Source organism: Corvus moneduloides, chromosome 25, assembly GCF_009650955.1.
Source record: "Corvus moneduloides isolate bCorMon1 chromosome 25, bCorMon1.pri, whole genome shotgun sequence".
In the NCBI taxonomy this organism is placed as follows: Eukaryota; Metazoa; Chordata; class Aves; order Passeriformes; family Corvidae; genus Corvus; species Corvus moneduloides.
The window spans coordinates 1846228-1873110 of NC_045500.1; the positions used below are offsets into that span (position 1 = coordinate 1846228).

The 26883-nt window shown below is 50.2% G+C and overlaps 2 protein-coding genes and 1 long non-coding RNA gene across 11 annotated transcripts in view; 2 read left to right on the forward strand and 1 right to left on the reverse strand.

Annotated features, from left to right (window-relative positions):
• PKNOX2 (PBX/knotted 1 homeobox 2) overlaps positions 1-9708 on the forward strand; it is an 86493-nt gene extending 76785 nt beyond the window's left edge. For all 6 annotated transcript variants that reach the window (XM_032133730.1, XM_032133726.1, XM_032133728.1 and 3 more), the window contains 6 exons: positions 1848-1980; positions 2058-2155; positions 4757-4876; positions 6592-6668; positions 7174-7352; positions 8115-9708. In XM_032133730.1, the coding sequence (XP_031989621.1) occupies positions 1848-1980; positions 2058-2155; positions 4757-4876; positions 6592-6668; positions 7174-7352; positions 8115-8377 (870 nt within the window). In that variant the 3' untranslated portion in view covers positions 8378-9708. The remainder of the gene's footprint in view (positions 1-1847; positions 1981-2057; positions 2156-4756; positions 4877-6591; positions 6669-7173; positions 7353-8114) is intronic.
• A 1083-nt stretch (positions 9709-10791) lies between these two features.
• FEZ1 (fasciculation and elongation protein zeta 1) lies at positions 10792-25153 on the reverse strand. Of its 3 annotated transcripts, none has more exons than XM_032133731.1 (10): positions 25048-25153; positions 20937-21239; positions 18324-18420; positions 17114-17209; positions 16067-16283; positions 14578-14849; positions 14073-14153; positions 13601-13676; positions 13046-13111; positions 10792-10954 (listed from the first exon to the last, which is right to left on the reverse strand). In XM_032133731.1, exons 2-10 carry the CDS (start codon positions 21209-21211, stop codon positions 10938-10940), a joined length of 1197 nt encoding a protein of 398 aa, XP_031989622.1. In that variant the 5' UTR covers positions 21212-21239; positions 25048-25153; the 3' UTR covers positions 10792-10937. The 3 variants fall into 3 exon arrangements, with proteins under 3 accessions (XP_031989622.1, XP_031989625.1, XP_031989623.1); XM_032133734.1 differs by lacking the exon at positions 25048-25153 and adding an exon at positions 22918-23173; XM_032133732.1 differs by lacking the exon at positions 25048-25153 and adding an exon at positions 22571-22886.
• On the forward strand, positions 11133-11767 carry LOC116455643. 2 transcript variants are annotated; one of them, XR_004244439.1, is made up of 4 exons: positions 11133-11178; positions 11310-11378; positions 11460-11688; positions 11730-11767. It is a non-coding gene; the product is annotated as an uncharacterized LOC116455643 (long non-coding RNA). The 2 variants fall into 2 exon arrangements; XR_004244440.1 differs by lacking the exon at positions 11133-11178 and adding an exon at positions 11215-11268.
• Positions 25154-26883: the final 1730 nt, after the last annotated feature.

Consider the following 26883-nt stretch of genomic DNA (forward strand, 5'->3'; position numbering starts at 1 on the left):
GAGGTCTTCAAGCTGCTTCAAACCTCTGGTTGCACCTGGCCATACCTGGCTGCTTTTTGGCGTCCTCCTGGACCACACTTGGTTTTTATGAATATTTTCACTGTTTTTATTAGCTGGATGCTTAGCCAGGGCAAAATCCAAGAGTGTGCAAAAGAGGCTGATTTTTGCTCTCTATATCCTGAGAAATACTCATTTCTCAAACCGAAAACCACATCCCCCAGAGGACTGGAGGTGGGGAAGGAATACTAAAAAAAAAGTACAAGTATTTTACGGTCATATTTGCATTTTTTAAATTAATTCAGCTATGGAAAGGAATGTCTGGGAAGCGAATGAAAAATTCACAGCAATTGCAGCAAAATTTCCAGGTAACCAAAATAGCAAAAGTAACGTGGCAGAGGCATTGGGTCCAACATTTTGGACTTGGCATCACAGGAGGGGAAAGTGCGATAAGGGGGTTTTAATAGCAAAAGCATGAAATTTATAGAGAATGACAGCACAGGCAAAGCAGCGGTGATTGATGGGGGAAAAGTTGCATGGATGTGATGGGGAGAAGGAGAAAAAAGGAACAGACCTCAGGTTTGCCCCCCCCAACGATGGGAAATGCATTGATGAGGACACAGAGTGCCCCAAATCCCCATGGAACAGCACAGCCACGTCTTGGTGTAACATGAATTGATTTGGTGCATTCCGATTCCCATCTCTGTAGTTCTACCCCCTGGAGAAAGGGAGCTGCAGCTTTTTCCAGCCTGATCACATCTACATGGTTGCCTTTTCCAGTGTCACTGCACATCACTAAGCCAGGGAAATTCTCTTTTCTTAACCCAAATAATAGGATTCTTGAAGAAATGCATCAAAACGTAGGAAAACTGCATAAAAAGGTGAAAAAAAGCCCCTTTATTGACATTATGTTCAACACTTGAGAACCAGCTGGACACCAGGAAGTGATGCAGAATGGGAAAGTCAGTAGAAAAGGGAGAAAAAATCAGTGCAGTTTCATTTCCATTCCAGCTGGGTGAATTAGAGAGATACCGTTACCTTGGGCTTATTTTAAAATGATAATTTTATCAATATTACCAATATTACTTGCAAAATCCTGCCCATGTGGAAGCTTGGGGTACATTGCCCATATTCCCCCCGTAGCCTCAATTGTGGCACTCCCCCCTTCCCAAAATGTCACATTAAATATTCAAATAGTCATTTAAATATTAAAATAAACAATCAAATAAAAATAATCATCCAATCTGAGGTCTTTTGGTTGGTGCTCCAGAGATGGACCTTAAAGTAAAATTACAGCTTTTGGATCAAGAAGTGCCCATTTTTGCAAGAAATTGGCTTAAAGCTGCAAGGAATGGGGGTTATGTTATATTATTATTATTATTATTATTATTATTATTATTATTAACTTCATTATTTTACTCTTATTTTGGCAAAGGGAAACCATGGTGCTCACCTTGAATTTTAGCAAAGGCTGCATCCTCCAGTCTCAGTTAAAGCACCAAAAAAATAGACATTTTATAAAGAAAAAGATTAAAGAAATTCCTTTTGGTCCCTCATGATCTTTTTTTTCCCTCTCATTTTTTTTTTTAATTGGAAAAGAGTGACTGCACAAAGAAAGCAAGTTTGGGGAAGATGCTAAGTGGGAGCTCTGCAGAGCATAAACCCTTTTTTTTCCATCTTTCTTTGCAATTGCAACGAACTGAAAAATCACATTTTCCGCAATTTTTCCTGTTGAACCACCAAAAACAAAAAAAATTGCAACGGGGCAAATTTATTGTAGGGGGAAAAAAATAACCCTTCCACGTTCCCACATGCTAAAACTCGTGGGTTTAATATTTTCTTTTCCACAGGAGATGCTGCAGAGCTCTCCAGCAGCGCTGCCGCCCGCGTCGAACCCCCCGCCGGGCATCGTGGTGCCCGCGGCCACGCTGCCACCGGGCAACCTGGCCATGAGCACTGGCAGCAGCTCGCCCGCCGTGCCAGGTAGGGAGCACGGTGGAGGTGGAGGGCAGGAGGAAAGGTGGGGGTTTTGGTACCCCCAAATGTCTTCTTTTCCACAGGTGGAGCCTTGTACCAGCCCGTGACAATGGTGACGTCACAGGGCCAGGTCCTCGCCCAAGCCATCACCCCTGGTGCCCTGCAGATCCCCAATGCCCAGGTAAGGCCTGCCCACCTCAAATTTCCACTGGAGCCAAAGCTTTGCACTGCAGCAGGCAGAATCCCCCCACTTCTCCATAAATTCAACCCTTGGAGTATCTTAAATTTTTAATTAGCAAGAAATGTTGATTAAACCCATCTGCCAGGTGCCTTTGGGGTACCTAACAAATTATAGCAACGACCTCAGAAGTTTTAACAATGCTTATATTATTGTTATAAAATATTACAATATAATAATAATACAATGATTATAATACATAATATTATTTTGTGCAATATCTAACAATATCTGTTATTTATAATGTGGGATGGAACATGTGCCATTTTATTCTACATGCTTTATTATATACTGTGTGTTGTACATATTGTCCATTCTAGAGTCTATATTAATTGTTCATTATATGTAGGATAGGATAAAATTAGGATGGGATGGGATAGGATAGGATAGGATAAGATTAGGATAGGATAAGATTAGGGTAGGATAGGATAGGATAGGATTAGGATAGGATAGGATAGGATAGGATTAGGATAGGATAGGATGGGATAGGATAGGATAGGATAGGATAGGATGGGATAGGATAGGATTAGGATAGATAGGATTAGGATAGGATGGGATAGGATAGGACAGGATAGATAGGATAGGATAGGATAGGATAGGATAGGATTGGGATAAGATTAGGGTAGGATAGGATAGGATAGGATAGGATAGGATAGGATAGGATAGGATAGGATTGGGATAAGATTAGGGTAGGATAGGATAGGATAGGATAGGATAGGATAGGATAGGATAGGATAGGATAGGATAAGATTAGGGTAGGATAGGATAGGATAGGATCAGATTAGGATAGGATAGGGTAGGATAGGATAGGATTAGGATTAGGATAGGATAGGATAGGATAGGATAGGATTAGGATAGGATAGGATAGGATAGGATTAGGATAGGATAGGATAGGGTAGGATAGGGTAAGATTAGGATAGGATAGGATAGGGTAGGATAGGATAAGATTAGGGTAGGATAGGATAAGATTAGGATAGGATAGGATAGGATGGGATAGGATGGGATAGGATAGGATAGGATTAGGATAGGATAGGATAGGATAGGATGGGATAGGATAGGATTAGGATAGGATAGGGTAGGATAGGATAAGATTAGGATAGGATAGGATGGGATAGGATAAGATTAGGATAGGATAGGATAGGATAGGATAGGATAGGATAGGATAGGATAGGATAGGATAAGATTAGGATAGGATAGGGTAGGATAGGGTAGGATGGGATAGGATGGGATAGGATGGGGTAGGACAGATATTATTGCTGATATATTACAGATCTGGGATCACTGGCATTGCCTGTCCAGTACAGCAATCATGGCACTTGTGGGAAAGGCTCATTTTTAGGTCTTCCTTTCTGAATTTGGGGATATTTTTCAGCCACTTGCTGTGGTTTTATTCCTTTTTTTTCCCTGACATTGCAACGAGTTACACAATGATCCCTGCATTCTTGCAGTAAGACAATGATTTGGAGCAGAACTGGATTTATTAACACAACTTGTCCATGAGCTCTTCCCAGCCCCTATTCCCCAGGAATTTGGAAAAAAAAAATAAACCCCATCAATTTCTGTTACACTGCTTCCTGGGGGCAGAGAAGCAAAAATTCACCCCCATTATTTCTGAAATGTCCCATTTTAATAGCAGGAGCCTCTTATAAAACAATCAATAAACAGCATTTTAGAAAGGGGTGGCACCTCCCTGGCAGATTTTTTTGCCTGTGCAATGCTTTAAAAATTTCTTTCTATAATATCTCTCCACTGCAGGTTTAAATCTTGCAGCAAAACCCTCTGTGGTGGGAAAAACATGTGCACAGGGAATATTGGGGCAGGGAGAGAGCCTGGACAAGCACCTTCGGATGCTCTTCCTGTGCCACTGGCATGATTTATTCAGCTGGAGCCCAGGGGAATCACAGGGACCTGCTGGCCTGATGTTTAATTCATCCAGGAGAAGTGTTTTGATGAAGACTTGGGGAAAAAAAAAAAAAATCCCTTTTTAACTCAAGTGCTTAGATTTCAGTTTGGTTCCTGAATCCTCATTAAAACTTCTCTTGCAGCAAGATGCTTCGTTTTAATTTTAGGGGGGGAGAAAGCAAATTTTGGCTCAATGGGCATCTTCCTCCTTGTGGTGGAAATCAGCTGGGTGAGGAACGAGGGTTTGCAAAGGGTTAGTGAGTGGCAGGGTTTAAACTTGCAGTTGAGAAAATCATCTTTTTATGAGGTTTGGGGGGTTTTTTTATTTTATTTTTTCAGGTAAAAGTATTTTCCTCCTAAACCACACATTGAGATTGGTCATGGCGTCATCACCACAGTCCCCAACAGTGCCGTTACCCCTTGCAAAGCACTGACAAAAAAGTTGAGATCAAAGATACAGATCCTGGGAGAAAATCTGCTTTTATGCAGATTTAGTGGAGCAGGAAATGGCTTTTGGATGCTCCTATAAGTGCCAGTCTTTTTGCACTCATCCCACTCCCATTTTGGGTTGGTTTTGCTCATTTTTTGGGTTGCCCATCACCATTTTCAACCAATTCTCTCCCCATTCCTTTCCCCTGACAGGTGAACCTGGATCTCACCTCCCTCCTTGATGGTGAGGACAAGAAGTCCAAGAACAAACGAGGCGTCCTGCCCAAACATGCCACCAACATCATGCGCTCATGGCTCTTCCAGCATCTCATGGTGAGCACCACAGCCACCAAAACACCCTGCAAACTGGGAAAAAAAGGACAAAAAGTCCAGAAATCCTCAAATCCACGTGGTGGTTTGTCTGAATTTGTATTTGGAGGTGCAAAGTGGCTTGTATTTTGGGAATGATCAAAAAATGCAGGTGGGGCAAGAAGAAGCAGACCAATCTAGAAGGCGACTCACAAGGTTTTTTGAAGATGGATAATTGAGCATTTTTTTGCAGTTAACAGCTCCAAAATACCCTTTTCTAGCAAGCTGGAATGTGAGAGCTGCCTCACAGGTAGGGTTGTAGCACGTCAGCAATCAGTCAAAACACAGAATTGCAAAATCACCCCATTTTGAGGGATTGGAGATGGAAGGTAGAGGGAGCTTAGATGCAAACTTGGTATTTTCATGCGTGAAGAGTTCTCTCTCATCAGCAAGGCTGGGCAAAGGGCAAAATCCAACAATCCCACATTTTTTCCTGCATAATTCAGCCAAGGAATCACTTGGAAACTGGTTGCAAAGACAGAGTGGTGGGAGATCCCCAAGGCATCAGTAATGCAGAAGGTTAACAGCTCCAAGGAGCAACTTGTGGAAAAATCAGCCAGGACAGGAAGCAGCAGCAGGTTGGGAACTTCCCAGCTTTTTTTTTATAGGAAATCCTGGACTTATTGCAATGAGGACAAGAGCATTGCTGTGTTGGGCTGCGATCCCTGGCTGTGCCGTGCATCTCCCTTGTTTCTGGAGGGCACAACGGAAGATTTGCAGGCACAAAAACGACTTCCAAGACCAGAAACTGAAAACACTTTTGTGCCAGGTGCCAGAGGAACCTCATAGTTTAAGATTTCCAAAATGGAATTGAAAAATGAAGAGAAATTCTTCTGCTGGATGGTTGGACTTTTGCTCTCAGCCTGCTCCTTGCAGTCAGAAGAAACTTGGGCTTCCCCATGAGATTTCTCCATCTGGTGTCAGAGATGATGTGGTTTCTAACCAAAAATGCTCATCATTTTATTGGAAGTTTTGGAGCACCAGCAGGAAGAAAGAATGCTGGAAATAATATACCAAAAGAGGGATATTTCTGCCAAAAAAAGTACCATTTTTAACCACTGAGGCCCCAGTGGGAAGTGAGTCTCCAGTGTGTGTTGACTTTGGGTGGTTTTGTCAAGGATATCACACTGTTTTGGGAGCTAACAGCTGAAAACCAAGTCATGGTAACTGTCACTGCCTTGGGGCTCCAAAACATGATGTGTGAGGCTGGTTTGATAATAATTTCATTTCTGGGGTTGAAAAGAGAATTTTAGCACAGCTGGAAGGAGGTTGCTGAAGCTCTGAGCTGGTGGTTTCCCAGTGCAGATGTTTCAGGGTGTGTTACTGATACCTTTATAAGCACTGTGAGTCACGGTGCGTTTTGAAGCCCAAATCCCACGTTTATCAACAACCATCACTGGAAAATTGCTAGAGTTAAAAAAAAGAACAAGAACATTTTCCTTCAAGGAAAAGCGTTTGATGGAAAGCCTTGGAGAAGCCCTAAGGGCACCTGGGGAAATCCTGACGCTCTTGGATGCCACCCTTCAATCCTGCATTCTGAAAATGCAAGAAGCCACCAAATTTAGGGTGGGAAAATGAAAAAAAGAAAAAAAAAAAGGCAGGTTTTCATGATGTTTTACACAGGGATGACATCTTGCATGCAGGGATGTAATTTTGCTACTCCATCTCTTTTTTTCCAGCACCCCTACCCCACAGAGGATGAGAAGAGGCAAATTGCTGCCCAAACCAACCTGACCCTCTTGCAAGTCAACAACTGGTGAGCAGATATTGGTGGCCCAAGCAATTATTTTGCTGGCTTTAGGACTTTTGTCACCCTATTTTGGTGCTGTATAATGTGTTTTGGGGGGGTTACTTGGGAGCTTAAGGCTGATTCTTGGGGTGTACCGCACAGGGCCAGGAGCTGGACTCAATGATCCTGATGAGTCCTCCCAACTCAGCACATTCTGTGGTTTTATGACTCTGTGATTCCTGGGAGACGAGCTCAGTTGTGTTTAATGCCAGCACTGGTTTGCAAGGTCTCAGTGCCCTCTCCTGGTAAATCCAATGTGCAGCATTCTCCCACTCAGCTGGAAAATTAATGCAGAGCTATAATGTGCCACAGGCAAATAAAATTTAAAAAACCAGCTTTTTGAACCACGAAGCTACTTTCTTAAAGTATTATTATTATATTGCAACTCACTGATTTGCTATCATGTTGTTTTAACTCAGTGTTGGTGTAACAACTCTTAGCCATTCCAATGTTCTCTCTTTTCCATGGAAAGGTTCATAAATGCCCGGCGGCGCATCCTGCAGCCAATGCTCGATGCCAGCAACCCAGATCCAGCCCCCAAAGCCAAGAAAATCAAATCTCAGCACCGGCCCACGCAGCGGTTCTGGCCCAACTCCATCGCCGCCGGGGTCCTGCAGCAGCAGGGTGGCAATTCAGGGACAAATCCTGATGGTAAGGACAAACCCCAGTGGCCCCTGCCCTTCCAGGAAGGAGTGGCCATGCATTACATTGTGGCCTTAATTGGTAATTTCTAGAGCCCTTTACTGTGCTGTGGGGAAGCACATGAGGTGGCCCATGCAAGAAGGTCCTTCCAGTTGGCCATGGCAAGGCGCTGGCGATGGGGCACTCCCATCCCTTGAGCACAGGAGCAGCCCTCAATGATCACCCACTATGGGGCACGGCTTGGGATATCTCCTGAGGAGCTGGGGAGGGGAGGGGAGACATGAAAAGATGGAGATGAGAAGACAGATGAGACAAAATGGGAAGAAAGAAGACGAAGAGAACAGATGATGGAAACAAAGAATAGAGATGATGAAGATCAGATGACAGATGAGATAAGGTGGGAAGATAGATGATGAACAGAGAACAGATGAAGAAGATGAAGAGAGAAGATGAAGAGAAGGTGAAGTGAGCAGAAATGAACATACACCAGACGGGATGAAGAGAATGAAAGGTAGGACTTGAGAGAAGATGAAGAGAAATCTGCCAACCAATTTGGGCATCTACTGGCTCAGAAGTAAGGCTTCTTGTTATTTAATGATGCATTAGCTAGAAAAATTAAAGACTGGATCTTGGGGAGTGAGTGGGGTAGGTGGGACACCCTATGGCGTGCTCTCGAAGCTTTTCACTTGAGTTATTCTTGGTTTATGCACTTCCTTTGTCCTTCCTGTATTAGCTGGGGAGTTCTTATTTCTGTACTTCTTTTAATTACAGGCTCACTCAGCATGGACAACCTCCAACCCCTCTCATCAGCCACTGCCACCATGGCCATGCAGCAGGCAATGCTGGCAGCCCATGACGACTCCCTTGATGGCACTGAGGAAGAGGAGGAGGATGAGGAAGATGAGGACGAGGAAGAGGAGGCGAAGGAAGAGGAGGAGGAGGAAGAGGAGGAAGAGCTGGAGGAAGAGCCTGGTGGCCTCCCAGCAGCACCTGGCGCTGACCTTGGTTTGGACCACAGTGACTCACTGGAATAGCTCCTCCTGCACCCTCCCAAATCATTGACAGCACCAGATACAAAATTCCCCCCAAAATGCAAAAAAAAAAAAAAAAAAAAAAAAAGCAAGAAGAAATCAGTGAGAAGAAATCAGTGAGAAAAAAGCAAAGTGGCAGCGCTGGCAGAGGCCCCGGCTGCCCACGGGCGCGCGGGGACCACCGCGTCAGTGCTCGGAAGTGAAGGACACACGTTTACAAGGCACATATTGTGGCCAGATTAATCTTTTATTTCAGGTTTTATTTTTCTTTTTCCCTTCATTTTTTGGTAAGCAAAAGCATTTTTAGGGAAAGTTGTTTTCCCCACGTGACGCTTGGATGCTGTTGGGCAAAGGCGGGTTTTCACCGTGGGCCACTGCGTCTGTCCCTTGGATTTCTTGGTGCAAAGAAAAGCCAAACCAACCCCAGGACTTGATGCTTTTTGGAATTTTTTCCCCCAGAAAGGTCATTCACAGGCATATATACTGGCATGGAGGGGGAGAAAAATAATCAGCGAGTGCAGATTCTGCTATATCTGAGGAGGGTTTGGTGCTCGACTCATTGGATTGCCCAAACCTCCCAACTTGGCCGCGATGCTGCGGCTTTTTGGTGACTCTGGACACAACTTTCTGGAAAAGGGAGGAAATTCCTTCAAATCCTTTAATTTATGTGCTAAAACCTCTGCTGAATCTGGAAAAAAACCAACTCACCCCATTCTCGTCCTTAAGGGTGGAGGCTGGATGCAGAGTTGGGGCAAAGGCTGCCGAGAGGAAAACTTTTCCAAGGCATTTTGGCACAGAGTTAGTTAAAAATGGGGAAAAAAATTGGTTTAAAAAATGGAAGATTTCACCCAAAATTGAAGGGGGATCCCCAAGACTCACCTGGGTGGAAGGAAACTCAGTATTGTTGCTTGAAAGATCATTTCTCCCTGGTATTGTCCCTCCACATGGGAAAATGGTGGAGCTTTAGCCCCATGGGGGAGGGCAACTGCCAAAAACCCTGTATTTTGGGTTTATTTTAAATGCTAGCAAAAGGGTGTATTTCGCCTTAAAAATGTGGCATGGGAGGAAATGCAAAAGCAAACCAGGGCAAAAATAAAGGAATTGTCTTCTGCAGGTTCCTGCTCTAAATGTGACATTCTAGGAGAAGGATAATTTTCTTGGTGGCTTTTTGCCCTCATTGTCCTTTTTTTTTCCTGGCTCTTGAAGAGTTGATAAAAGAACCCAAACAAGAGCTGGGATAAAAACCACAAGTGATGCAATGGGCAGAAATGCCTATTTTTGGATACTGATCTGGCGTGAATGTAATCTGTAATTTCATAAAGGATTCATTGTAATTTAGTATTAATTCCTGGCCATTTATTATAAAGTGCTACAAGATGAGGGGTCACACCTGTATTTTCTTGGCAGCTTCTTCCTTTGAGTGGAGAAGACCCAAAATGCAGGAATAACCCCCCAAAATGGGCAAAACTCCCCTCAAAGATGTGATTTACCCCCAAAATGGGTGAATGGACCCAAATTGGTAATTGAGTGATGTGGAGAAAATTAGATTTATACTTCCAAAACCACCAAAAATGAAACTTTTCCCCCTCAAATAAGCTCCAATGGGATTTTACCCACAAATGAATGATACACCCCCCAAACCAGTGATGTGCACCCCAAAATGAGCTGTGTTCTCCAAAAATGAGTGATTCTCTCCCCAAATGAGTGATGTTTCCCCAAAGTATTACACACAACCCCAAAATGGGTGATGCTCACCCCAAAATGAGTTATGGTCTCCAAAAGTGAGGGATGCTCCTCAGAATCAAATGATGACCCAAAAGGGGCTAATTTCTCCCTGAAATGAGTTATTCTCCCCCAAAATGAGTGACATGCCCCAAAAGGATGCTGTCTCAAACTGGTGGTGTGACTCTCCTCAAAATAAGTAACTCCCCCAAAATGACTGAATTTGCCCCAAAATGGACAACAGTCTCCAAAAACAAGCAACAACCCCCATATTAGGCACTCTTCCCCAAAATGAGTGACAAACACCAAAACAGAGCAATTCTCCCCCAAATGGAAGTGATGGAAGCCCTCCTGTACCCTAATAAGCCATTCCTTAATAATGGGTTGATTTTCTGGGGGAAAAAAGGTGATGTTTGTGCAATTTTTAGCAGAAAATCAGGCTGCAGAAAAGTGAAAAAATGGGAAAAATCCCTGAGAATAGAATTTACATCTGCATTTTTCCCCTCTGATAGTGGCAGCTGCAGCTGCCTCTAAGCAACCCAGCCAGAAGTTTGTGGGTTTTATAGATCCCAGAATATTCTTGAGCACTGCAGCTAAGTCTGTGTTGGGATTTTTTGCTTAAAAACAGCGTTTTCCCATCAAAAAGTTGCAAACCACCGCCACGAGCAAGGGGGGACACAGACACTGGACACCAGTTGCCTAATTAATGTAAGGAATTCTTTATTCCCAGCTGTGCAAAGGGGGAAGTGCGGGGTGGGGCAGCCGTGGGTGGGTGACCCTTTTTCCTCGGGTTTGGCCCATTTTGGGGGTGCCGGGGTGGGAGTGTGAGGGCAGCACCGCGTCAGGTCGGGCAGAGCACTGCGGAGAGAGAGAGAGAGGCCTGGGGGGCACTGATGACACAGTGAGGCACGAGCGTGCACAGGGATGCACAAATGTGTGTGGGGATGTACTGGGGAAGCATGAGGATGCACTGGAATGCAGGAGGATGCACAGGGATGTACAGGGATGTACAGGGATGCAGGAGAATGCACTGGAATGCAGGAGGATGCACAGGGATGTACAGGGATGCATGAGGATGCACTGTGATCCATGGGGATGCACAGGGATGTACAGGGATGCACAGGGATGTACAGGGATGTACAGGGATGTACAGGGATGCAGGAGGATGCACTGTGATCCATGAGGATGCACAGGGATGCACAGGGATGTACAGGGATGCAGGAGGATGCACTGTGATCCGTGAGGATGCACAGGGATGTACAGGGATGCAGGAGGATGCACTGTGATCCATGGGGATGCACAGGGATGTACAAGGATGCACAGGGATGCACTATGATCTCTGAGGATGCACAGGGATGTACAGGGATGCATGAGGATGCACTGTGATCCGTGAGGATGCACAGGGATGTACGAAGATGCAGGAGGATGCACTGTGATCCATGAGGATGCAGAGGGATGTACAAGGATGCACAGGGATGCACTATGATCTCTGAGGATGCACAGGGATGCACAGGGATGTACAGGGATGCATGAGGATGCACTGTGATCTGTGAGGATGCACAGGGATGTACGAAGATGCAGGAGGATGCACTGTGATCCATGGGGATGCACAGGGATGCACAGGGATGTACAGGGATGCAGGAGGATGCACTGTGATCCATGAGGATGCACAGGGATGCACTATGATCTGTGAGGATGCACAGGGATGCACTGGAATGCATGAGGATGCACTGTGATCCATGGGGATGCACAGGGATGTACAGGGATGCAGGAGGATGCACTGTGATCCGTGAGGATGCACAGGGATGCAGGAGGATGAACTGTGATCCATGGGGATGCACAGGGATGTATGAGGATGCAGGAGGATGCACTGTGATCCATGGGGATGCACAGGGATGTACAAGGATGCAGGAGGATGCACTGTGATCCGTGAGGATGCACAGGGATGCAGGAGGATGCACTGTGATCCATGGGGATGTACAAGGATGCAGGAGGATGCACAAATGTGTACGAGAATGCACAAAATGCACATGCAATGCTGCACGAGGGTGCACGGTGACACACAGGCTGGCACTGGGCTGCACAGGGATGGACAGTGGTGCCCAAGGGTGCCCGGGGGTTGCATAAGGGCACATGAGCTTGCACAGGGACACCTGGGCATGCACAAGGGTGCACCAGTGTGCTCCATGTGCACAAGGGTTCAGGGGCAGAAAGGCTGCATGAGTGTGAATGAGGCACCTGGGCACACAAGGATGCACAAGCACACAAGTGCTGCACGAGGCTGCACACAGGATGCAGGAGGAACATGGAAGGGATGCACAAGGAATGCACACACAACAGTGCACAGAAAGAGCGTGAAGGACACGTGAGGACTCACGAGGATGCACAAGAGATGGACAAGAGGGGGTGTGGGAGATGCACAGGGATGCAGAAGCATGCCCAGGAGATGCAAGGAAGATGGATGGGGATGCCCAAGGGAGGCAGAGGAGGGGTGCCTGATGGGGTGTGGGGGGTGTGAGAGGGTGCACAGAGGGTGAGGAGGCTGTGTGGATGAAGCAGATGGGCCCCAGGATGGGGCAGGAAGTTGCACAGGGACCTCCAGAGGCGCGGCAGGACAGGAGACCTGTACAAAGAATGCCTGAGGGATGTGCAGGAGATGCACCTGGGATTCCTGAAGGGTGTGTGGGGGATGCACAAAGGATGCACCAGGGATGCAGGAGGAATAACACAAGATGGGTCTGGGATTCTCTGAGGATGCATGGAGGGTGCACAGGAGAGGCAAAAGGGATGAATGAGGTTGCAAGAGGGATGGGCAAGGGATGCACAAAGGATGGGAGCGAGAGGCAGGAGGGTGCAGAAGGGATCTGTGGTGGAGGCACAAGAGCTGCAGGGAAGCTGCATGAAGGATGCACGAAGGGTGCAGGGCGCAGGTAGGAGGGGAGCAGGTACCTTTGAGGATGTAATCCGTGAGCAGAGTGGGCACCTTCTCATTCCCCTCCTTCATGGCAAACAGGACTGTGAGGGGGAACGAAGCTGTGAGCCTGGCCCTGCTGCCTCCCAACTGCCCCTTTTTCCCCCCAAACCAGCCCCACAGCTGCCATACAATTCCCCCATACAATTTATGCAGCAGGCCTGGGAACATCCAAACAAAAAGGACTTTCATCCCCAATTAGCCAATCTGTGGCAATGCAGAATGGGTGATATACCCCCAAATCAACACTGATATAAGGAGCATAAACTGAGGGGAGGTGTTGGCTGCAAACCAGCTGTGCTGCAGTGACGCAAACCAGGGATTTTTCCCACCAAGTGAGTTTGTTGCAATGATGATGCAACGTGGGTGGTAGCACCTCAAATGGCCCATACTGCAATGATGCAAGAAATCCCCCAAACAGGCTGTGCTACAACAATCTCCAAATTGCAGCCAGTGAATCAAAACAAAATGTGCCTTTGTGTCCCCCAAACATCTGATGCTGACCCAAACCAGCAGCTTGAATGAATACTCACTGTTGGTGAGCATCTGCAGGTCCTCAACGGAGGGTGGTGAGCCCTTCTTCTCATAGGGTATCACTGTGTTCAGGTACTGCAAAAACAAGAGCCACCCCCAAAAACCACCCAGATGGCACAAAACTGCCTGGTTTTTGTATTGCCTTGAGACAAATCACCCCAAATTGGTGCAAAAATAGAGTATTTCTGCAAAATTCCTGCAACTGCATTTAATTTGCAGGTATTTTGGGGAGTACTGAACTAATTGGGCGCTGCAAACTCCACCCAAATTCATCCCTCCTCAGGGAGGACTTTTTGGAGTGAAAACAGGTAATTTTTCCAAGAGGGATTAGCAAGGTATAGGGGATAGAGCAGTGCTGGAAAACTAAAAAACATTTTAAAAGGGGCTTGGTGGATGCAAGGGAATGGGGAGTGCAGGAAGGAGGAATGAAAAGAAACGGATTTGGGTAATTTTTTGGGGAAAAAAGGGCACCTGCTTCTCGTTGGTGGTAGGACCAAAAGTCTGGCGCAGGCCGGAGTGCAGGATGCTGGAGATGCCCTCCATGCTGAAGCGCTGGGGGGACACGTGTCACCCTGTCACCTCCCGGGGACAGCGACATCACCCGCGGCACCTCCTCGGGCACCAGTGTCCCCCACAGCTCCCTGACTCCCACATCCACACCCTGCCCGTATCCCTGCTCCATATCCCTCCCATCACACTGCCCCATACCCCCACCCCATTTCCCTTTATCCCCCTGCTCCAAGTCCCCTGTCCCACATCCCCCGGCCCTGCTCCATGACCCCTGTCCTGTGTCCTCCTCACCCCATCCCGTCCCTCTGCCCCATCCTGTCACTATCCCCATCTCATCTCAACCCTCATCCCGTCACCCCCTCCCCCCCCAATGTCCCTCTGCCCACATCCTATCCCCACATCCCCCATTTCCTCCTTGTCCACCCGGGACACCCCATTCGTGTCCTCGTGGCCGCCAGGTGCCCACCTTGCGGGGCATGTGGTTGCCGCGCTCGGAGCGCGCCCCTTGCAGGCTCAGCCCCTTGTCCCTGCGGCGGCGCCGGGCGGCCTCTCGCTGCTCGCGCTGCTCCCCCTGCACGGCCAGCAGCGCCCCGATGAACGCCGTCTTCACCTCCTTCTCGAAGGCCAGCTCGTCCCGCCGCGCCAGCTGCGCCACCAGCTCCGCCGACAGCGCCCGGCTCGCCGCCTCCGCCCGGCCCGCCGCGGCCACCAGCTCCCGCGCCGACAGCTGCCCCAGGCCTGCGCCGCGGCGGGTTAGAGATGGGCTCGTGGCCGAGGGGACATTCCACAACAGGGGGGTTGGAAGGGACCCTAAAGCCCATCTCGTTCTACCTCCCTGCCATGGACAACGACCCCTTCCACTATCCCAGGTGGCTCCAAGCCCCATCCAACCTGGCCTTGGACACTTCCCGGCACGGGGCAGTCACAGCTGCTCTGGAAACCTTGTGCCAGGGCCTCCCCACCCTCACAGGGAAGTTTCTTCCCAATAGCCAATCTAACCCCGCCCTCTGGCAGTGGGACGCCATTTCCCCTTGTCCTGTCACTCCAGGCCCTTGTCCAAAGTCCCCCTCCAAATCCCTTGGAGCCCCTTTAGGCACTGGAAAGGGCTGTGATGTCTCCCCGGGGCATTCTCTTCTCCAGGCTGAACACCCCCAGCTCTCCCAGCCTGTCACCATAGCAGAGGTGCTCCAACCTTTGGAGCATCTCCGTGGCCTCCTCTGGACTCGGTGCAGCCAGTGCCATGCATGGGGAAACGAGGGAGATGCCTGCTGCAGTCAGTGACACCCCCAGTGCACTCAGTGAAACGCACACTGCAACCATTACAATGCATCTCGTGCTGAGCGAGATGTGCTCTGCATTTTCTGAGACACCAAGAGATAAACCCATTGTGCAATTACTGATATGCTCAGCGCCATAAACGACGTGCCCAGAGCAATTACAGAACTGCCTGGCATGACTGGTGACATGCAAGGTGCACTCAGTGATACTCACAGTGCAATTAGTGACAAGCAGGGTGTGATTAGTGACATGTATGGTGCAACTAGTGACGTGTATGGTGTGATTAGTGACACACATGGTGCAGTTATTGACATGCGCGGTGCAATTAGTGACAGGCACATTGCGATTAGTGGCATGGTGAGATTAGTAACCTGCACAGTGTGATAAAGAGCAGAGCAATTAGTGAAATGCCTGGGCTTACTGGTGACACAGCCCATGCCACTAGTGACAAATCTCATGTGCATGGTGCACCCCATGCAGAACACAAAGGCTCCTGGCGAACCCCATGTGCCTTTCCATACCAAAAGCCAGATCCCTGTGTTCTTCACAATTTTTGCCAAGAGCCCTTCTGGCCAAGTCCCAGAGCAAGCCAGCACTGAGGCCTGGAGAGACTCAGTTGTCCAATTTGGTTGGAATTGTCCCCAAAAAGTGACTGGCCTGGGCTCTGCTGGCCATACCTTCATGGGAGCAGTTGTTGTTGAAGGCAGGGGAGAAAGCATGCAGCTCCCGCAGCACGATGGGCTCCGTGCCCCCGCCACCACCTTTGCCTTCAGCATCAGCCTTGGTTTCTTCCTCCTCCTCCTCTTCCTCCTCCTCCTCCTCTTCCTCCTCACCCTCAGGGTCAGCCTCGGGGTCAGGTGAACTCTGCATGAGCTCCTCCAGCTCCTCGATGACCTGCAGGGCATCAGCATCCTCCATGTGCACCTGCATCCTACCTCCACCCTGCATCCCACACCTGCACCCACACCTGCTCCCTTCATCCTGCTCCTGCATCCTGTATCCCCATCCTCCATCTGCAACCTGCTCCCTCCATCCTCCATCCTTATTAGCATTCTGCATCCTCCATCCTTCCCCTTCATCCTGCATCTGCATTCTGCTCCCTTCATCCTGTATCCGCACCTGCATTTACATCCATCTGTGCCTTGGGTCCTCTGTTTGCATCCTGCATCTGCATCCCACATTCCCACCTACGTCCAAATCCCACATTCCGTGGACACTTTAGACCTGCATCCACATCTAAATCTGCATCCTGCACCCATCTGCATCCTGCTCTCTGCACCCTCCTCCTCCTGCACTCTGGATCCTGTACTTGCACATGCACCTGCTTTCTCTATCCTGCACCCACACCCTGCAGCTGCCTTCACATCCCCCTCCCCACACCTGTACCCTGCATCCTGCACCCCACATCTGCACCCTGCCTCCATACCAGCATCCTGCAGCTGCATCCCACCTCTGCCCCCCACACTTTTATTCTTCCCCCCATGCCACCCATTTTGTTCAGCAGCATCTGCACCCCACGCTCCCATATGCACCCAAATCCCACATTGGCACCCACAACCTACACTTCTGTCTACATCCACATTCCAGGTCCTGCATACCACATCCCAAGATGATGGGATTTGGCTTTTTCTTGTGCTTTCAGATCGTGCTCATGGGGCCGAGGTGGCCAAGCCTGGCTTTTGGAGGACAGACAGGGGTCCAGATGCCCGTGGGGCCAGGGGTACCTGCTCAGCTGTCAGCAGCGGCTCCTCATTGATTCCAGAGTCCTGCTCACTCCTCTCAGTGAGCTCCTCCTCCTCTTCCTCCTCCTTTCCGCCGAGCTGCAGGAGACACAGGCTGGGCAGCCTCGGTGGCACCACAGGCCCGGCCTGATGTGGGCATGGCCCCAGCACGGACACAGACACAGCCCTGGCCCTGGCCCTGGCATGGGGAGAGCCACTAGGGAACCCTGGCTCAGGGGAACAAGCTGCAAGGGGGGGTGGCACGGAGACACACTGGATGGGGACATCAAATGGGGAGGGACTGGATGGGGACATGCTGGATTGAGGGTATTGCATGGAGATGCTGGATGGGGAAGTGTTGGATGGGGCTTTGGACAGGGACACTGGATGGAGACACTGGGGACAATGAACAAGAAAGCACTTGAGGGGGAGGTGTTGCCAGAAGATGGAGAGAGATGATGGATAGGGAGCTACTGGATGGAGAGTTGTTGAACATGGACTAGGAAGAAGACAGGGAGAAGCCCAGGTCTGTCAGATGGAGGTGTTGGATGGAGAGTGGTGTTGGACATGCTCGACGGAGATACCAAGGATGTTGGATGGGGAGGAAAGCGCTGGTGAAGCTGAATGGGAAAGGCCTGATGGAGACACTGGGTGGGGACATGAGATGGGGACATGGCAGAGGGGAACACCAACAGGAAGGGACGATGGAGATGCTGGATGGAGATGTTGGACAAGGAGGCATTTTCTTTTTTACCACCTTTCACTATCTTTTTCACCTTTGTAGCAGAAAATAACCTAAGAAAGTTATCTTCTCTTCCCCGTTTAGCAACAGGCCATTACACCCAAGTGGGTTAAATTCCCTGGATATTGGGACATTTTTACAACCCCAAAAGCAGCTATTGCCAGCACAAACTCACTACAAATGAAAACACATTTTCTACCCCCAAAAACACCCACCCCACCCTGACATGGGGGGCAAACTGGCAAAGCCTGATTGTCAAACCAAACATCTTGCCCGTTTCAGTGTGATTTCACATTGAAATGTGGGCACTCACTGCACTGGTGCTGCAGCACCCCAAAACTGCTATTTTTGGGTAGTCTGCAGTGCCATGATTGTCGCTGAGCCTTGGGGCTGACTGACAGCTGTCAAGCATTGTCAGGGGATCATGAGGGGACAGGGGGGTTTGTGGGGCTGCGGGGACCACAGCCCTACCTGGGGGTCGGTGCCATCGAGGGCCTCAGTCCTGGGGAGCAGCCACGGCCGAGGGGAGCTCCGGGGGGCAAAGCCATCGGTGAGAGCATCCCAGACCCTGCAGGGAGATGGGTGGAGTTCTGATCCCAAAATGTTGCATCTCAGAGAGCCATCCCAAAAATGGCATGCCAAGATGCCGCAAAACATCCCAAAATGCAGCCCAGAAACAGCCTGAAATGACCTCCAAAAATCCCGAAACACCACTGAGATGCCTGAAATATCCCAAAACATCCCAAATGATATCCTAGAAAACCCCTTCTCAAAACAGCATCATGAAATACTGCCCTGAAATACCCCAAAGTACCCAAAAATGCTGCCCCAGCACCTGAGAAGCCCCCTAAATATCATTTTGAAATGCTGCTATCAAAACTCCCCCAAAAGGCCACAGCAATGTCCCAAAATGTCTCTAGATGTCCCCAAATGCCACTCAAAACCATCACATGACACCCTGAAGTGGCCCAAAACATTATCTTAAAGCCCCAAAACTCTCTGAAAGGCCCCAAAGCACCTAAAAATGCTGCCTTGGAACACTCCAAAATGTCCCCAAATGTTCTTCTGAAATACCCCAAAATACCCCTAAAGGTCCCAAAGCTCCAAAATGTCACCATGTCATGTTCCAACCACCAAGAAGGAAAATGGTGGGAAATGGAGAAAGAAAAAAAAAAGAGGAAGAAAGGGAAAGAGGAAAAAATAAGGAATAGGAAAAGGAGGAAAAGGGCGAAAAGAGAGAAAAAGGAAAAATCAGGAGAAAAGGGAAGTAGGGAGAAAGAGAAAATATAAGAAAAAAGGGAGAATGAGGGGGAAAATGGGGAAAAGGGCAGGGAAAGTAGAGAAAAGGGAAGAAATGAAGGAGAAAGACAGAAAATGGGAAAAAAGAGCTGAAAAGTGGCAACATTGAGAAAAAGGCCAAAAATGTGAGAAAAGGTCAAAATGGGGGAAAAGGCACAGATTAGAAATTTTCTCCTCAACTCAGGGAAACCTACCCATTTTCCCACCAGAAATGGTGGGTCCAGTCCAACACGGTGCCACATCCTAATCCTGAAAATCACCCCAAAACCATTTGCCCCCTTTCCAACCCCAAAACTGCTAATTGTTGGGATTTATCATATTTCCCTCCTCACCAGGGCTGAATCCCCCTTGGAATTACAGATTTCACAAAGTAACACACAAAAATATGGATGGCAAACTCTAATATTCCTATTTTTTAAAAAAGCACAGCAAATTAGTGATTATCCCCCCAAATTTGCTTTTCCCTCTGCTCTTAAAGGACCAGCACCCCACAGGGGCAGACCAAGACCAGCAATTTCTGAGTTAATGATGGCAAGAAATGGTTAACAGCTCTGGAAATCCAGTGCCTGTTAAGACCATGGCCCCTCCCCCGCCCTGCACACAGGGCTCATTCAAGGAAGAATGAAAAAAAAAAAAAGCCCTGTTTTGCCCAAAGTGACCCAAAAAAGACACAATAAGTGGCACAAAGCGGCGACAGCGCGGCAGCCCCGGCGCGCAGCCAAGCTGCGTTTTGCTCTGAAAAACCATGAATTCCACCAATTGCAAAAATCAATTCAGCCTCAGTGGGTTTTGGGGGGAAAAAAACAAACCCCAAACACAAAGCGACAAAACCAACAGATTTGGGGCTGTTGGGGTTGAAAGCAACCCCTTTGCTTGGTGGAAATAAGGTTTAGCAATTTCAGCCTGGGAATGATCCCAATTAAACACACAAAAGATCCACCAGAAATGTGATAGTGTAGAATGATCATGAGGAAAAAGCCCAAGGATTTGCGGGAAAAAAACGGCATTTTGTAACAAAACAAGGTTTTTAATGAAACTGTGGAATTTAACACAAAAGGAACAGTGATAACTGGGGGAATCTAGGGGGGGAATTTGACCCTAGGGAATTTGGCCATCCCCTAGCATGGTACAGAGGGGGTGGTTAAACTCAACTTACACCTTACTCAAGGTTTATGCTCAGCCCCTGAGGTTTTCCTTGCATAGACAGAGCTGTGGCCCCCTGCAATGTGGCATGGGGCACGCTGCTCTTCCTCCTCATAGGATGCTACTCTGGGGATCTCACACTGCTACTCCAAGGATCCTACACAGCTAATTCAAGGTGCTGTAAGATCACGCCACAGTCCAGGTGCTGATTTGCACATGATGGGTGCTTAGAAGTGTGCAAGGAGGTGCAACAGGCCCCAGAGGGGTGTTAGTAATAAGATACTACACCCCTACTCTGAGGTGCTACACAATCGTGCTGTAACAGGTGAGCTGGACTGCGTGCTCCGGGAAAGGGGGGTATTTCATGACCATGAAAAGACACACGCAAGGCCTACTTATAGGATCCTACACAGCTACTCAAAGGATACCACACAGCTGTTCCACGCCACTGCACGACTGTGCCGTGATGCAAGGTGGCATGAAGACCCTTACTCACAGGTAGTCCTTACTCATAGGATGCTACAGTGCTACTCCTGACACGGAGCATGACCATGCTGCAATGCTGGGAGTTAGCCTGCACTGTGGGGGGTTTCAGGGGTGTGAAGAGGCACGTGGCCCCAGAAGCAGGGGAGCCTTACTCACTCCTCATCCTGCAGGCGCTCCTCCTCCTCCTGTGCCTGGAGACGCCCCCGCACGGGGGCCAGGCCCTCGGTGGCAGCGTCGTAGTTGCGGAAGCAGACAGTGAGCTTCTCGTCGAACTCCTGCACCAGGTCCTCCATCGACTTGAAGCTCATCATCTCGGCAGAGAAGCTCTCCAGCTCGGCCAGCGCTGGGTCCGCAGGGCGCTGCAGGGTCCCCCCATCGTCCCCGGGCCCCTCCTCGAACTCCTCCTCCAGACTAACCAGGGGCGCCTCCATCCTCCTCAACACCGACGTGCTGCCTTAGCTGCAGGGAGAGGGTGCCCGTGAGGCACCAGGCTACTAACAGGTTACAACACCCACCTCCCCATTCCCTTCGCTGCTGCCGTGCCGACTGAAACCCTACTGCCAGGGCTGTTACACAACCAACAGCATCTCTGTAGCATCCCAGCAGTATCCCATCAGGATGTACTACCTTCATAAGAAATATCCTGATACTGTGGCACTATTCCAGCAGTAATTTACTAGTAGCAACAAAGTGCTGATAGTGGTCCACATAGCTTAGTGCTACCCTGAGAGTATGTAAAAAATATGCCACTATTTCCCTGAAGTGGTAGCATCTTAGTCCTATCCTTATACTATATCACTACTAAGCAAGTGGCCTGAAAGTATCAGTAATGTGCTGACAGTATCCTAGTAGCAGCCATTGAGTAGCTCAGCATTGTCCTGATGTTGTACTAGCACAGGTAGGAATATCCTGATACCATGTCAGGAGCATCCCAAAAGCATCCTGGTGCCCTGATAGTATCTCAGTAGTATATAATGAGTGTCCTATAGGATCTAATAGTGGTGTAATGGGATACAGCTATTATCTTATAGCTATGATCTTCATAGAGTGTTGGTGGCACTTTGGTAGTGCAAAGTAATATCCAGATATTATGTTACTGCCACGTAACTATGCTGAAAGCAACCTGAACATCTCTTGAGGGGAACTGGGTGGTGTGGGAGCTGCTCCAGTGGTACCTTCATAGGAGTACCTCAGTATCAGCTTTGGAAATATGCTGGAAATATCTTAGTAGCAGCCTGACTAAGTACCTTAGTGGAGTTCTTGCAGCATCCACATAGTACCCAGAGCACCTCAGTGCTCCTCTGAAAGTGCCTTACTACTGTCTGCAGAGTAGCCTGTCCACATTCTAGTAAACTCATGATAGCATCTCAGTAGCATCCCAGCAGTATCCTGAGAGCACCTCAGCTGTGTCGTGATAGTATTTCACTACTCCCTCAGGAGATTACTGAGAATATCCCAGCAGCATCCTAGCAGTAGCCTCGTAGGAAGCAAACAGTAACTTAGTAGTAAGCCAGGAATAGCCCAGTACAGGCATCAGTACCCCAGCTCATTCCCCCAGCCCTGGTGATGCTTCCCTGGGGAGGGGAGCAGAAACATCACAGTTTTGGGGGAAGACCTGGCCTGACGAGGGTTTTGAGTAGCACCTGCACCTATGTGCAGCACGGCCACACACCCCTGTGCACGTGCACCCCATTGGGTGCCCCGAGCCCCGACACGCCTGCAGCACGTGCCCTGTGCACACACACCCTCCACGTGTGCATCTGGAGGTGAGCCCACCCCAGTGCACACACCTGCTGCACGCACGCTGTGGGGCACGTGGGTGCACGCACAGACACAGGAGAGTGCCCACGCCTGCTCCATGCCTGGCACACCCTGTGAACACACACACCGTGCACAGACAGGTGCAAAGCACACACACACAGAGCTGTGCACATGTGCATGAAGTTTTGCAGACAGATGCACGTGTGCTCTGGTGGCGCACGTGTGCTGGGCTGCGTGTGTGCATAGCAAGGCAAGCACACACTGCACACACAACGCCCCCACGTGCCCTGTGCATGCACACCCTGTCCTGTGCAAGTGTGAACGCACACACACCTTTGCAAGCATGCATCCCCACGCAGCGTGCATGTGTGCCCACCTGTGCATGCCTGCATCCCCTCGCACACACTGTGCACCGCTGTGCACTTGTGCATTCCCGCACAAGCACCACGGACCCCACCACGCCCACACCACCCAGCTCCAGGCCCCGCAAACACCAGCATCCCACTGCGTGCACACACCTGCGCACGGCCATGGCTGCTTGTGCACACACACCTGCACATACACATGCCTGCACATGCGCCCCTGCAGCTTCACACGCACACCTTCACAGGCGCACACACATTTGCACACACACATCTGCGCGCACACACAGCGCTGCGCACACATCCCTTGCATGCACACACACACACACACAGGGCCCTGCGCGCACACGCACACACAACACGCACACACACACACACACACAAACACACACACACACACAAACACGCACACACACAGGGCCCTGCGCGCACACGCACACACACACACACACACAAACACACACACACACACACACGCACAAACACGCACACACACACAAACACACACACACACACACACGCACACACACACACACACACACACAAACACGCACACACACACAAACACACACAGACACAGACACACACACACACACACGCACACACACACACGCACACACACACACACACACACACACACAACACTCTCACACACACAAACACACACCAAACACACACACACACACACACACAAAACACACACACACAAACACACACACACACACGCACACACACACACACACACACAAACACGCACACACACAAACACACACACACACACACAAACACACACAGACACACACACACGCACACACACACACACAACACACACAAACACACACACACGCACACACACGCACACACACACACACACAAACACACACAGGACACACACACACACACAAACACACACGCACGGACACGCCCTCGCCGCGCTCGCCGCCCCTCCCTCCGCCGCTGCCCGCACGCGCACACCCCGCGTCCCCAAGACCCCCAAAACGCCCCCGCAGTGCGCGAGCACATCCCCCCCCCCTCTCCGCACCGCCCCCGCACCGACACGCAGAGGAACCCCCGGCCTCGCTCCCCCGACGCCCTCACTGCTGCACCCCAACTCTCCCCGCAACGTCAGCGCAGCGCCCGCCGCGCCCCCAGACCCGCGGTGCACCCCAAACCCGACTCCCCTCGCCATACCCACGGCCCTGCTGCCCCCCGCCCCATGCACGCACCCCAGGTGGTGCCGCATCCCCGTGCGACCCCCGCCTGCGCCCCGACATCCGCCCCCCCGCCCCGCCTGCAAACACAGCATCGCCCCTCGCTCCCCTCTCACCGCCCGCACCCCAAAACCCGCACCCTGCATCCCCCACACCCACCGCATCCCCGCACCCCTCACCGCCCCCCGGCCCCACACCCACCCCGCAGCCCCGCACCCCTCACAGCCCCCGGCCCCACACCCACCCGCAGCCCGCACCCCTCACAGACCCCCCGGCCCCACACCCACCCTCAGCCCGCATCCCTCACCACCCCCCGGCTCCGCAATCCCTCACCGCCCCCCGGCCCCGCGCACCTCACCGCCCCCCGGCCCGGCACCCACCCGCAGCCCCGCACCCCTCACAGCCCCCCGGCCCCCGCACCCACCCGCAGCCCCGCACCCCTCACAGCCCCCCGGCCCGCACCCACCCGCAGCCCGCACCCCTCACAGCCCCCCGCCCCGCACCCACCGCAGCCCCGCACCCCTCACAGCCCCCCGGCCCCGCACCCCCCCGCAGCCCCGCACCCCTCCCAGCCCCCCGGCCCCGCACCCACCCGCAGCCCCGCACCCCTCACAGCCCCCCGGCCCTCACCGCCCCCCGGCCCCGCACCCCTCACAGCCCCCGGCCCTCACAGCCCCCGGCCCCGCACCCACCCGCAGCCCCCGCACCCCTCACAGCCCCCCGGCCCCGCACCCACCCGCAGCCCCGCACCCCTCACAGCCCCCCGGCCCCGCACCCACCCGCAGCCCCGCACCCCTCACAGCCCCCCGGCCCCGCACCCCTCACTGCGCCCCCGGCCCGCACCCCACCCGCAGCCCCGCACCCCTCACAGCCCCCGGCCCCGCACCCACCCGCAGCCCCGCACCCCTCACAGCCCCCCGGCCCCGCACCCACCCGCAGCCCCGCATCCTCCGCGCCGCGCCGGGGGGTGCTGAGCGCGCACTGCGCAAGCGCGGGGGAGGACTGGTGACGTCACCGGGAAGGGGGATGCGGATGGTGGTCAAGGGAGGCGTGACGTCATCCCTCATCCGGGGGGGCTCCATCCTTTATTCGATCCCTAAAATCTGTTTGAACCCCCGCCGTGTCCATCCATTCCTTTATACACGCGGGTCTGCTCCTATCGGTGACACTGAGGGAGCAAAGGAAAACAATAATTGGAACCACGGGAATGACAATAGAAATTTATAGGTAGGAAATACAGAAAAAAATGACATAAAGGCCAAGTTATATATCCAAAAATTATTTCCTTTCTAAAATGAAACAATTAAAAATGATAAAATAAATTTAAAGGGAATTATAAAATAAGAAGGTCTTTTTCCTCTCAAAAAAGAAAATAGTAATCACAAGAAATGAGCAGCTTTTATAATATTTTTTTCAGCTTGAATTTTTAAAATTTATTAACAGTTTAAACAATTGCTTTAGAGGAATGTTGTCATGTATGCTGGGTGGTTATTTTCTTTTTGGAATCTGAGTTTAGTTCGTAGCCCAGTGGAACATCTGGGGTTAAGCTCAGTTTCCCAAATTTTGGGTTAAGGGCTTGCCTTGCAGCAGGGGGATGCAGAGGGAGGATGGGCACTGCTGCCTGCACTTGCTGGCTCCCTCTCCATGCTGGTTTTCCATGCAGCAGGACGGGAGAAGGGTTTATCTGCTGGCATGTGGCTTCAAGTTGTTCATAATAAGGAAAAAACCTCAAAAGAGTCTGTGGAATGGTTGTTGTTAAGTTTAATGAAATTTTGCCAAGTCCTGGCTGGAGCTTTGGCACAGTGCTGAAGAAATCCTGGAATCCCAGAATGGTTTGGGCTGGAAAGGACCTTAAAGCTCATTTTTTTCTCAGGGCTTGGACCAGTTTTTGCTCCAAGCCCCATCAAACTTGGACTTGAACACTTCAAGGAGTGGGGAAGTCACAGATTCCATGGGCACCCTGTGCCAGGGCCTCACCACCCTCACAGGGAAGAATTTCTTCCCAATATCCCATCTAACCCTGACCTTTGTCATTCCCTTTGTCCTGACCCTCCAGGCCCTTGTCCCAAGTCTCTTAGGAGGTCCATGCTATGTTAGCTAAAGAGGCAGGATCAATCCTTCCCACACCTGAACCCACAATTTGACAATATAATGACGACATTCTGCTCAGGGGACCAAATGAGGAAACGCTTGGCCAAACAAGGAACGATGCTGTCCCGCATTTACATGAATTAAATATTCACATTCCTGACTCAGCATGGCAAGCAGCAAGGCAAGAGGCTACCTTTTTAGGTACCTGATGATTAGGAGGATGGAAAATGGTGCCTTCTGGCGCAGAAGAAGGAAAGAAAAAACAAGGGAAAGAGAAGAAAGAAAGAAAGAAAAGAAGAAAACAGAAAAGAAATCCCTGGTGTGGAACTCATGTCAGAAGAATAATAAGGCATCAACTGTTTCACTTAGTGCTTTGTGGGACCAACCACCCCACATGCAGGGGCACCCACCACCCTTCACAGCTGCTCTGTTATTTTTTCACTTACATCTTCTCACATTCATCTCTCCTTATTGGTGAAAGTGGAATGGTTAAAACTGAAGGGGAGGTAGCTCATTTGGAGTCTCTGCCCTGTATAACTATCTTAAATGCCTGAAACTTCATGGGGAAAGCTTTGTAAATATGGGTGTGAGGAGTAAAAATAGAGAAAAAAAAAATCATTTTTACTTATATTGAATATATATATAAATATAAATTGATTTCAAACTAAAAAGTTGTAT

Bases quoted from the DNA above. Each gene is read 5' to 3' on its own strand.
- FEZ1 (XM_032133731.1), bottom strand. From the start codon at position 21,211: ATGGAGGCGCCCCTGGTTAGTCTGGAGGAGGAGTTCGAGGAGGGGCCC. The intron at 13,677-14,072 runs GTGCCCTTTTTT...TTGTTTTTGCAG, and splicing joins CTACCACCAACGAGAAGCAG to TACCTGAACACAGTGATACC. The intron at 13,112-13,600 runs GTGAGTATTCAT...TCCCCCTCACAG, and splicing joins CCTGCAGATGCTCACCAACA to TCCTGTTTGCCATGAAGGAG.